General features: G+C 54.9%; 1 protein-coding gene across 2 annotated transcripts; it reads left to right on the forward strand.

Annotated features, from left to right (window-relative positions):
- Positions 1–73: 73 nt before the first annotated feature.
- Positions 74–10,760, forward strand: LOC119092048 (FGGY carbohydrate kinase domain-containing protein). Of its 2 annotated transcripts, none has more exons than XM_037215010.1 (12): positions 74–276; positions 1,849–2,047; positions 2,808–2,925; positions 3,575–3,815; positions 4,520–4,644; positions 5,119–5,295; positions 5,811–6,009; positions 6,676–6,826; positions 7,429–7,503; positions 9,352–9,472; positions 9,884–10,034; positions 10,335–10,760. In XM_037215010.1, exons 2-12 carry the CDS (start codon positions 1,871–1,873, stop codon positions 10,432–10,434), a joined length of 1,635 nt encoding a protein of 544 aa, XP_037070905.1. In that variant the 5' UTR covers positions 74–276; positions 1,849–1,870; the 3' UTR covers positions 10,435–10,760. The 2 variants fall into 2 exon arrangements, with proteins under 2 accessions (XP_037070905.1, XP_037070904.1); XM_037215009.1 differs by having other exon boundaries at positions 82–156.
- The last annotated feature ends 449 nt before the right edge of the window (positions 10,761–11,209 follow it).

The following is an 11,209-nucleotide window of genomic DNA, read 5'->3' on the forward strand; positions in this document are numbered from 1 at the left end:
GTTATAACGATGTAATTTGCAGGACGAACTGGGCAGCGATTTGGTGATATGTTCGTAAAGCCGACAGCGTGACTCCACGGGAGCAAAACAAAATAAACACCAGCGATCAAGCTTTCAGCGGTTGGAGCGCTGTGGGCGTGACGGAATCACTCTGAGGTGATTTTCTAGGCACATTGAAGCAAATGCTGGGGAATCCACAGGAGTTGAAAGAAGGCCGTGTTAGATAGATTGATAGAGTGTGATTGAAGGCAGGAGCACGGCAAGGTTGGCTTCCAGGTTGGCAAGGAACATTTTCCAGTTCCACACCCATTCCAAGTCGGATTTTTTTCTAGTTCTTAAAGTAGCAGTAAAGGCATTGGGTCTTACCACTTAATGTACCCCTGCACACCGTGCAACAATGGTGAATGGGCCCTGCAAAAGTTGAACCACTTTGGAACCACTTTATTATTACTTACCAACAGTGTACCTAGTTGTCTGTGATACCAGCAAGATGGGGTATTAGTCCCATGAAATGCTTGGTCCATGGTGTTCACTATGGAGGTACCATCAGTAGTTGTCCTTATCGCATTACCATACATATGGTAATACAAATGACCGCCTAGTCATGGGTGGAGGTCAAGAATTAACGTGTTTCCACTATTATATTTAGGTCTCCTGGCAAGCTCGTTGACTGATATGGTCCAACTCAAAGCCAAGGTATTATTACTGACTAACAACATATTGGTGATGTATTGTGGGCAGTCCATGTGGGGTTGTTGCAATATGGACAGGGGTGGTCCAGCAGAGGAGGGTGGTAGAGGGGCCGAGAACACATTTTTGTCCTCCCCCTTAAAAAGTTGGGGAGGTTTATTTTTGCATAATTTTAGGCTTTTTAGCTGATGTGGATTGCCAAAATTTATACCAAGAAGGCCCAACAACTGAGCTAGAGAGTACTGCATTGGTCTCAGAAAACTTCCCTGGATCAAGGCCTGTTTTCCAGGTTATGAGGCTTTAGTTTTTGTCAATGAGATCCTTTGCTGGCTCAGGAGGTGACCATTATAAACTAGAAGACCTTCTTGATAAACTAGGAGGCCTCTATTTTGAACTATGAGGCCCTATTATGGCCTATGAGTTTCCCCATTTTCAACTAGGAGCCCCTACTTTGAGCTAGAAGGCCTGTACATTGAACTGGGTGATACAAGTTATAAGCTAGAAGGCTCTGTTATGGGCTAGCAGGCCCATTGTAAACTGGGGTCCCCTAAAACAAGGGGGCCCCCATTAGAAACCAGGAGGCCCCATTTTGAACCAGAAGGACCCATTATGAGCTGAGGATCCTATTATAAACAAAAGCTTTTGCTATGAACCAATTAAGCCCATTACAAATAGAAGGCCAATCATGAACAGAAGGTCTCATGGTGAACAGAAGATCCTCATTATAAACAGGAGGCCCAAACTATGGACATAAGGCTCATTATGACCAGAAGTCCCATTATAAACTAAGAGGCCTTCATTATGAAGTAAACACCCTGCCATTAGCTAGGAGGCCCCTGCTGGTAGCTAGGAGGCCCCCTGTTATTAAGCAGGGGTCCCTGTTATTAGCTAGGAGGCCCCTGCTATGGTTTAAAATTCACCCTCTGTATATTGAGAAGCTTTCTTTCAGGAACAGAAAGCCCACTAGCTGTCATGTATCAGAAGGCATGTAGCCAGACCAAACATTGAATGGGCATGGTTCATGGATTTTACCCACTATAAAAAGGAGTGCTTCAAAAGCCCTGTCATCCCTCAATTTTAACACATCGCTCATGACTGCGTCAAGTGACATTGAGCTCCCTGCTGCTCCTGGAGGTGGTATGGTTTCCCTGGCTTCAGGTGCTGTACATCAGCAGCACAGATGGGATTGTTCGTGGGCGTGGACGTGGGCACGGGCAGCGTGCGGGCGGCGCTGTTTGCCAGTGATGGCCAGCTGCTGGCCACGGCCACCGAGGCCATCACGCTGTGGAACCCCCAGCCCGACCTGTACCAGCAGGACTCAGAGGCCATCTGGCACAGCTGCTGCCAATGTGTGCAGGTGAGTCAGTAGTGATCGAGGTCAATAGCTCAATGAGTGAGGTTTCTGATAGGTGGCATGATCACGTGTTGTGCGCGGTGAACAATATGTGCTGCCAATAAGTGATTGCTGATCTTGGCATTTTTTATCAGCTTTTGAAATCTTAAAAGCCAGAACTTGGCAGATGGTTGCTGCTGTCATAAGATATAGCTGTCCCGAGCCATGGTGCTGTGGTGATCTCAATTTACTGTGTGACCGTGTAACGGAATTTTTCTCTTTGATTCGCCCCACTCTGGAGGGGGCGGGTTTCCCTCTGTGTCAGTCTGGGTCGGCATCATTGTAATGCCGACACCGACGTTTCCGACAGGATCGGCACAACCGCCGCGGACGTGCCAGTCCCGCCCACTCGGCCACAACCAACCGGTTGATGGTACGGGCCCTCCGGTGCGGGTGTACACACCTGTGTTGCCCTGCAAGGGGCTCGGGCTGTCAACTGAGGAAATTATCAGGGAAACTACTGCCACTTTTCTTTTGCGTCGCCGCAGATAGTGACAGGCGCGACAAGTGCACTGCGGGGAAAGACGATGCAGCCCCGCCAGCGCACTGACCATCACTGGTGACCGAGTAGCTGACCACCACCACAGTAACCCCTGTTACCCGTCCATCCAGATGGCCCTCGTTGACTCACCGTGGACCGCGGAGTTGTTGCCTGGATAGCGTGTCGGCGTTGCTCGGCTCTTGCGGCGCCTGGACAGCCCCTGACCCGCCGCGCCTCTTCCAGAGGGTGCTGTCGAGCAGCGGGGTCGACCCGGCGGCCGTGGCCGGGATCGGGTTTGACGCCACGTGCTCGCTGGTCGTGCTGGACGCAGCACTCAGCCCGCTCTCAGTCAGTCCCACCGGTGAGCTGGCAGGGCACGCTCCACCCGGTCATCTGGAGTGATGAACTCTCAGGGCTCAGTCTCCGCGCGCAGTCAGTTCACAGTCCGAGGGTTTTGGGCCATCTAGCGGTGTTCAGTCTGGCGGGAGGGAGTCCATGTGGTCCGGTCCAGTTCACAGTCAAGCAGAACGGCGAGTGCCTAATGCTGGGTACGTCAGCGGACCAGTCAGTCTGAGAAGCGCCTGCCCTGTCCCAACTCCGCACAGTCAGTTTAAGTGGTAAGCTCCCGGAGCTCTGCCCACTAGACTGGGTGGCGACGCTCTCAAACTGACGGTTACTCCTTGGCCCGCCAGAAGAGCGGTGTAGTAGCGGTTCGCAGTGTTCAGCTCGTCTTTCAGGCCCCTGCCCAATGAAAAATGTGCACATTCAGCTCATGGTTTCACCAAGATCACTCGATGTGCCGTGGTACCTCGAGACCAGCACGTGACAAGTGTAGGGCCTGAGGGCGCCGCCGCCGGGACGAGCGTCATTGCTGGATCCTGCGAGTGCACGCGCGTGCGTGCACTTGAGACCGTGAACTCAACCCTGTCGTGATCTTCCCGTCACTGACCGTAACAACGGTCACATCGTGAGACGTCTCGTGGGATTGGGACCGAGCGTGCCCCCTGCAGGTGAGCCGAACCAGAACGTGATCGTGTGGATGGACCACCGGGCCGTCAAGGAGGCGGAGCACATCAACCGGCTAGGACACGCCGTGTTAGACGGCGTCGGCGGCACCATTTCGCCCGAGATGCAGACGCCGAAGCTACTCTGGCTAAAGAAGCACATGCCGGACACGTGCTGGAAGAAGGCCGGTATGTTCATGGACCTGCCAGACTTCCTGACGTGGAAGGCGACGGGCTCCACGACCAGGTGCGTGTCTCTTCGCCGCGGAAGAAAGCGCGGGCAGTGCGGGACCCACCCTGTGGCAGCTGACGTTTCCTTTTTTTCTAGAGTATCCGTGGCAGTCTTGAGTATGTCAGAGGTGATTTTGCCTCACATGTGACCAGTTTGCTGGAAGAAACAGAAAACGTGTGTTTTTTTTTTTTAGGAAAACAGCCTTGTCTAAAAAAATGCATGCATTAGAGCACTGTTCCGTACCGCGGGCTGGAAGTGCTGGGTTCGGACCTAGCTGCCGGTGTAATATTTCATGTCGTCGCGGCAATGGTATGAAGGGCCGATTGCTGCGGCGACATGAAATATCCAACATTTGGAATATGCTGTGACATGTTACTCGACTGTTATGACATCGTTGTGTCGCACTGGGTTTAGGAGTCTTATTTAAGTTATTGTTTATCACGGTTGGACGCACCTTGGCATTTCTTAGAGTGGCTGAAAAGTCAAAGGACGTTCGGTGGTTACTGAGATAAAGGTCATGCTTTTCTGTCACGAGAGGTACCATGCAGCTTTGATATTCACAATTCTGGCAATAAAATAAGACTGTATAAGCTATATCATGTATTCATGCGGTTAATCTCCCAAACCTGGCTGTACCTGGACCACAAGGAGATGTTCGTGAGTCGCGGTCAGCGTGCTGGATGTGTCGGTGACGTCACGTGTCTCCGACCTTTGCCCAGGTCACTCTGCACGTTGGTATGTAAGTGGACGTATCAAGCGGACGGTGTGGAGGCCGGATGGAGCAAGTCCTACTTTGAGCAGATCGGTCTCGGTGACCTGGCGGAGGAGGGGTGGAAGCGGATAGGTCAGTCCAGGGGCAACAGGTATGGAGTTGCCCGCCCTCGGCGGCCGCAACCGAAAGACGTATATGTTATGCATCGCTTAATTATCTTCATTGGGTGCTTAGGTTTGGCGTTACTGAAACGGAGTGTTGCGAGGGGTAAAGATCACTGCATTTCTCGTGGTCTTTTGACGGAACTGAGGCATTCCGGGTGTTGTGACTCCGAGCATCGGGCCTATTTTCCTGTCTGTAGCGGGTGTGCTGCGGCCGGCAGGGACGGTGGTGTCTGCTGTGACTCCGAGTATGGAGCCTGTTGTCCTGTCTGTAGCGGGTGTGCTGCGGCCGGCAGAGACGGCGGTGCCTGCTGTGACCCCGAGTATGGAGCCTGTTCTCCTGTCTGTAGCGGGTGTGGCGCGGCCGGCAGGGACGGCGGCGTCTGCTGTGACTCCGAGATGGGGCCTGTTGTCCTGTCTGTAGCGGGTGTGGTACGGTCGGCAGGGACGGAGGTGGCGGCACCCGGCTCGCCGCTGGGCAGTGGCGTCAGCGCTGAGGCGGCCGCCCAGCTGGGCGTGCCGGCCGGTACGCCGGTCGCAGCGGCGCTCATTGACGCGCACGCCGGCGGACTGGGTCTGGTGGCCTGCCAAGACCACGTCACAGACCCTTGCAACAGGCTAGGTGGGCGACTTGTAACATGGTTGGGGAGCGGAGTTCAGACCAGCTGCGTGTAGCGCGTCATAGCTACGCGCGGGCAGCCGCGGTACAGGCCACATCTCATCGGATCACAAACCCAGCGGGATCGCATCTTTGTAAGGATCGTGAATTGCTCCCGCAGCTTATTTTGAACTCAACAAAAGCCATTAATTTCATTTTCACGGACACGTCTTAAAGGTTGGTTACTATTGACCAACTCGCGGGCTATTAATACGTCTCTGTTGTTTAGTTTATATGGATATGGATTATTGCCTCCCTGCCGTGACCGCCGTCGACCGCCGTGACTTCGGCCCGGCCGGTGGTTACCGCCCGTCCGGTCGGTGACCGCTGCTTGTCCGGAGTGGAGACCACCGCCTGCTTGACCGGTGATCGCCACCTGTCCGGCCGGTGATCGTCGCCTGTCCGGTCGGTGGTCGCCGCCTGTCCGGCCGGTGGTCGTCGCCTGTCCGGCCGGTGATCGTCGCCTGTCTGACCGGCAGGCATCATCTGCGGCACGTCCTCCTGCTTCATGGCGGTCAGTCGGCAGCCTTGTCACGTGCCTGGTGTGTGGGGCCCCTACTGGAGTGCCATGCTGCCGGACCTCTGGCTCAGCGAGGGAGGCCAGAGCGCCTCCGGCAAACTGCTCGAGGCGCTGCTAGAGGCGCACCCGGCCGGCCGTGCTGCGCGCCCCTCCGACAGGTACGGCCCGGGCGGCTGGAAGGGTCAGGTGTGAGAGGCGCCTTCCGGTTGTGTTTGGCCTGGAGGGCCCGCCCGTTGGTCAGCTCTTGGCAGGCCGTGTCCTATAAGAACTGGCCATGTCTGCGTCTGGGTGTATCAGTGTATGTGTGGTAGTGGCAGCTGTCGGTTGTCGGCACGCCGTTCCGGTTGCTCCGACACCACGGCCCCGTCCCGAACGTGCTAGGCTTCAGCGTTGCTGCGGACGGGGTCCTGGACGACCACTTTGTGCACGAAACGAGACTGGAAACGCATGTGAAGTCCGAGTGACCGACTCGACGATCAGGATGAGCTCTGCGGCATGTGCCACCGGCACGCACCACCCTGATACGAACGACTCACGCTCACTGGAAACATGATGACTTATGGTGATGGTGCCGGGAATCCGCAACGTGGTTTGTCGGATCATGCACACTCTGAAGTTTCTTGTTGATATAATCCTTCCATAAAAGGTAGCTCATGTATAAACGAAGCATTTGATGTGCTTGGGTATCGGTTTCAGTGCAGCTGTACTTGTGGTTTATCTGATTGCACTGGCTTTGAAAAGTCGTGTGCTTTTGACATCACGCTTCCCATCCCCGTGTCATACGTAAGGTACAGTGGCGCAGCCGTGTTCTACTGACGCGGCAGGTGCATTCAGGACGAGCTGGAGGAGACCCTGGTGAAAATGGCGGCGGAGGAGGGCGCGAATGACGTGGCCCTGCTGGCGAGTGACCTACACGTGTACCCGGACTACCATGGCAACCGGTCCCCGTACGCCGACCCGACGCTGAGGGGCATGGTCAGTAGCTGAGACCTTCGCGCCGCGCACTGCCGGCGTTTGCGCCTCCTGGTCCTGTGGCGTGTGGAGCATGAGCTGTCTGCAGTCTGGGGCAGACATCTGGCCGCAGTGCTCTCAGAGCGCCGAGTTCAGTGGCCGGTCTCGATCGTGGATCAGAGCCGTGGGCGTGCCCCAGCCCGTGCGACACAACCCCAGCCGGCCGGCTCGGAACGAGCTCTCGTGTGACGTTAGCCACCGCCCGCGCGCCGACCTTACCAGACGTGCTGTACCGCCCAGTTGGTGTGACGTTACGGGGGCCTGGTGCCTCCTTTGAACATCGTGCAGCAACTGGTGTATTTGTTTCGCAGAGTGGATAGACTTCGCTTTACAATGACATGTTCACAGATGTCATACATCGTGGCATAAGCCCTCGGCGCATCCAAGGCACGCGGGCAGCTGGGGGCCACGTTCCCGATATGGTGCGTAGTGTGGTATCGATGCGATGTGGTTTGTGAATTGTGATGCTTCAAAGACTCGCATCACTGTCCCGCCACTCCTCGCTCGTTCGTACCTGGATGCGCCCGTGCTGTGTGATTGTGACGTCACGCGTTTTGGTGGGCCAGGTGAGCGGCGTGACGCTGGACGCCGGCCTGAGCAGCCTGGCGCGACACTACCTGGCCACCATCCAGGCCATCTGTGTACGTACGGCCGGCACCGCGGCCCGCAGCCCCTCGGTGGGCGGGTGGGCTGGCTCGTACCTCCTCCGCGGGCGGGCGAGCTCGGTCAGCGAGCGGTCACTAGCGGGAGGCGCATGAGGATGCACGCCGGGTTGTGAACCTCGCACTTCCTTGAGCTCGTGTGCTGAGAACAGCCGACCTTTATCCTGCCTGGCGGTGCTGGTGAAACGAAGACATCAGGCAATCATTAGATATAAAACGGGCATTAACCGGGCTTTTCAGCGGCACACGACTGACTGGAGAAGGTAGATTTGACCCCCTTGCTTATCTCAAAACCGGCCGGGCCGACACAAAATCAGTTGCAATTGATAACGCCGTGGCGCATGGTCTCAGACCACGCAACACACTTAAAAAGTTTAAGTGTGTGTTAAAATCACTGGTTAAGATAGAATTGTGGAAATGTTACTTTAGGATATCCGATAGTTAATAGCTTTGGAATATCTGACGGTTGTCCACAGCGCATTTCATCTAGACGCGTACCTCATGGTGTGAGGTGGCCTCATGAAACACGCCACGTAGGAATGTATCCGATGTTACGCGCGCCGTATCAAGCCCATAGGCGACGTCACGTGCCCTGGAAATGAGAGCCGCAACCTTGGTTTGTGCGTTCGTCTTGGCCTATTTATTTCCGTCAGGTTTGAGCCATTTGAACGCGATGTGGGAGGGCTTAGCGGCACTTATAGGTATCAGACACGTGGGGAAGAGCTGTAACGTGATCATAAACCGTCTTAAGTCAAGGTGAAAGGGATGACACTGGTGGTAAATAAGCAGTTAAATCGATTTTCGTGTTGTTTTCGATGGTTCATCTCAGTCCTGCTGACAGCGCAACCTGACACCTTTCAACCTCACCGCCAGTCACGTGGTCGTCAGTTTGCGTGTGAAACTGATACAGGGCTTCCGCCACTCTGTCACGGTGCCGCTGCGGCAGACCTGAAGCCCGCCGCGGACCCGGGCACACCCGGGCACGGGCGAGATGCGCTGCGAGGCGTTTCAGGGCACAATTCAGTCATGGTTGCAGACAATCGCTTGAAACTTGTTACAGACATCCTTCATAGTCTTATTTGGGACACGTTCTTTCATTTTGTCATTTCGAGTCTAAGAACAAAAAATGTTAGGTATATTTTTGGCTAAATGTTTTTGCCAGTTGACGTGCCAATGTTTCAGTGTGCAGTGTTGCAGCAATACAATGACAAATAGTATGAATGATGAACTAATTGGCTCATATTTTTCGTTTGCAGATATGCAAAATGTTCTTTGTGCCACTTCTGTGCCAATCCGTCCACGGCTATGCGCTTTTTCATTCCATGCGCTTGATCTGTTATGGTTTCATAGATGTGTTCAGGGTGCAAGGTGTAGAACTTATCAGTGGACAGCTATTAAACTTTTGCAACGATATCTCAAAGCGGTTTTTAATCATCGTCAGTGTTGGACAGGGGGCAGTTTGCTCCTCCCGGTCAGTGCCGGATGAAGGGACCAAGCATCACTCCTAGCAGAGCTCGTGGGAGTCGCTATGAGCACGGCTGGAAGCGTCGAACATTACCATACTACATAGCAACCACTGCTTGTTGTCTCCCTTTCACCAGTTCTACCGCATATTGAAGCTTAGTTGATCGTAGTACGAGAACCCACAATGCCAAATATCCAGGAGCTTACAGTCGTCCTTGCTTGTGCACAGAACGACACTTGCTGACACTGTGTGCCGCGCTGACGCCGCCGCTGTACCCATCTGAGCATGACCCGCGTACTGCGTGAGCCGCGCGCCATCTGGTGCCCAACCCGGCCCGACCGAGCGGCGTGTCCGTCTTGCAGTACGGCTCGCGCTGTATCGTGGAGGCGCTGACGTCTGGTGGTCACCGGATCTCGTCGGTGTTCGTGTGCGGCGGCATCACGAAGTCGGCGCTCTTCGTACAGACGCTGGCCGATGTGCTCGGTATGTGTGCGGGCCGGCGTGCCGGCGGGGCACGGGCGTGGCACTTGCCCAGTGAATACGGCCCAGGCACATCCGACATAAACACTCTTCATGATGGATGTTCCTGTGGCATGTAAATAAATATGCCCACGTTCATGTGCACTTACATCCGCGACACATGCGTGGTACGTGCTCGGTACATGCTCGTGACGTGCGCGGTACGCGATGAGTTGTCGCTGGTGCCTGCTTGGTACCTGTTCAACGGATGTATGGCACATGCGCTGTACATGTTCAATCCGGCTCACCTCCGTCACCGCAGTGGCCGCGCCGAGCTCGCTGCTGCTGGAGCTCACTGCTGCTTGATTACAGACCGCGCGTTGTTGACGTAGCCGTCGAGGGCGGCTGGCCCTGTCACCGTTTCCATGGCGACAGGCGTGCCGGTAATCTGTCCGGACCAGCCGGAGGCGGTGCTGCTGGGCGCGGCCATGCTGGGCGCCGTCGCCTCCGGGCTGACCCTGGACGAAGTCAGGGCGCAAATGGGCGGCCCGGGCCGGCGCGTGGCGGCGCGACCTCAGCTCGCCAGGTGGGTGGGTACGCCGCGCGCAGTGTGCTGTGGTGGCCGGCTGGGCCTGGCTGGGCCTGGCTGGGCGGCCGCGCTCCCCACCGCCGCTCGTGGGGTACCCGGCGGGATATGATCTTACGCAATACAGTGGCTACGCGTTGCGATGAGAGCAAGACCTGTGGATATGTTTTACGAGACATAATGCTGATATCATTTTACGACGGAGTGTGGTTGTTCCGATTCTAGGATGGTTAGTTCTAGTTGATCATCGCTAATACGTTCACATGTGTAAAGTTAGACTAAAGGCAGCTTATCTTCCAGATTCCATGAAGGCAAGTACAAAGTGATGCAGATGATGCGCCAACATCAACTGTCCTACAGGAGTATGATGGAAGACGCCGTTGCTGTCACTGCTGATTAAGTTGACGCCATGCTGCGACGTCAACAGGGATATGCGATATCATGGTAGCCTGGGTCTAGACTATTCAACTGGATAACGTGTTAAAGGATGCGGGCTCCTCATTTTTGTACGGTTGTTTACTCAGTGCAGTAATATTTTATACATGTGCGTATGGTTGCTTCCGAAGCCGTACAATGGCCAATCTCTTGGAATGCGTTCTGAGTTTGACTGGAGTATTGCCCACCGCTGCACCAGGCGGTGTGGGAGACGGGGGGAGATGTGACTGCGGTGTGGTGTGGCCTGGGTTTGTACTAACAATATCAAAGCGGGTAATATACTGCGGATCACGCGTGTTTTCGTTATACACGCACATTTCACGCGTGACTCTAGAGTGCCTCCCGGGACCAGCTGATGCCGAGTCGGTCTTAGCGTTTGCTTGGCGTGTGTGCTTTCCGCGGGTGTGCTCCAGCCCGCAGTCTGTCGAGGATGGCACGGGGCATGAAGCATGCACAGTAGGATGCGTCATCGGGGGTTGAATATCTTGAAGTCAACTGTGACAAAGTTTTTCATTGGCACACGGATTAATGATACACTTTCAGGTCTGTCGCACCGCACCAATGTTGATTTTCGTGGAGCGAGAGGAGTTTTTCCGTGATGCGCCAAAAACGTATTCGGTACTAACGCCAACTATTTTACGCACTGGAGTCATCCTCCAGCGTGTCTCAAACTTGTGGCTTTCCACACTACTAGTATTTGGTGGATTACGTATGAAATAGATATCATGAAGAGTGCCGGC

This window comes from Pollicipes pollicipes, unplaced genomic scaffold, assembly GCF_011947565.3.
Source record: "Pollicipes pollicipes isolate AB1234 unplaced genomic scaffold, Ppol_2.1 Scaffold_3447;HRSCAF=4054_pilon_pilon_pilon, whole genome shotgun sequence".
NCBI classification, from domain to species: domain Eukaryota; kingdom Metazoa; phylum Arthropoda; class Thecostraca; order Pollicipedomorpha; family Pollicipedidae; genus Pollicipes; species Pollicipes pollicipes.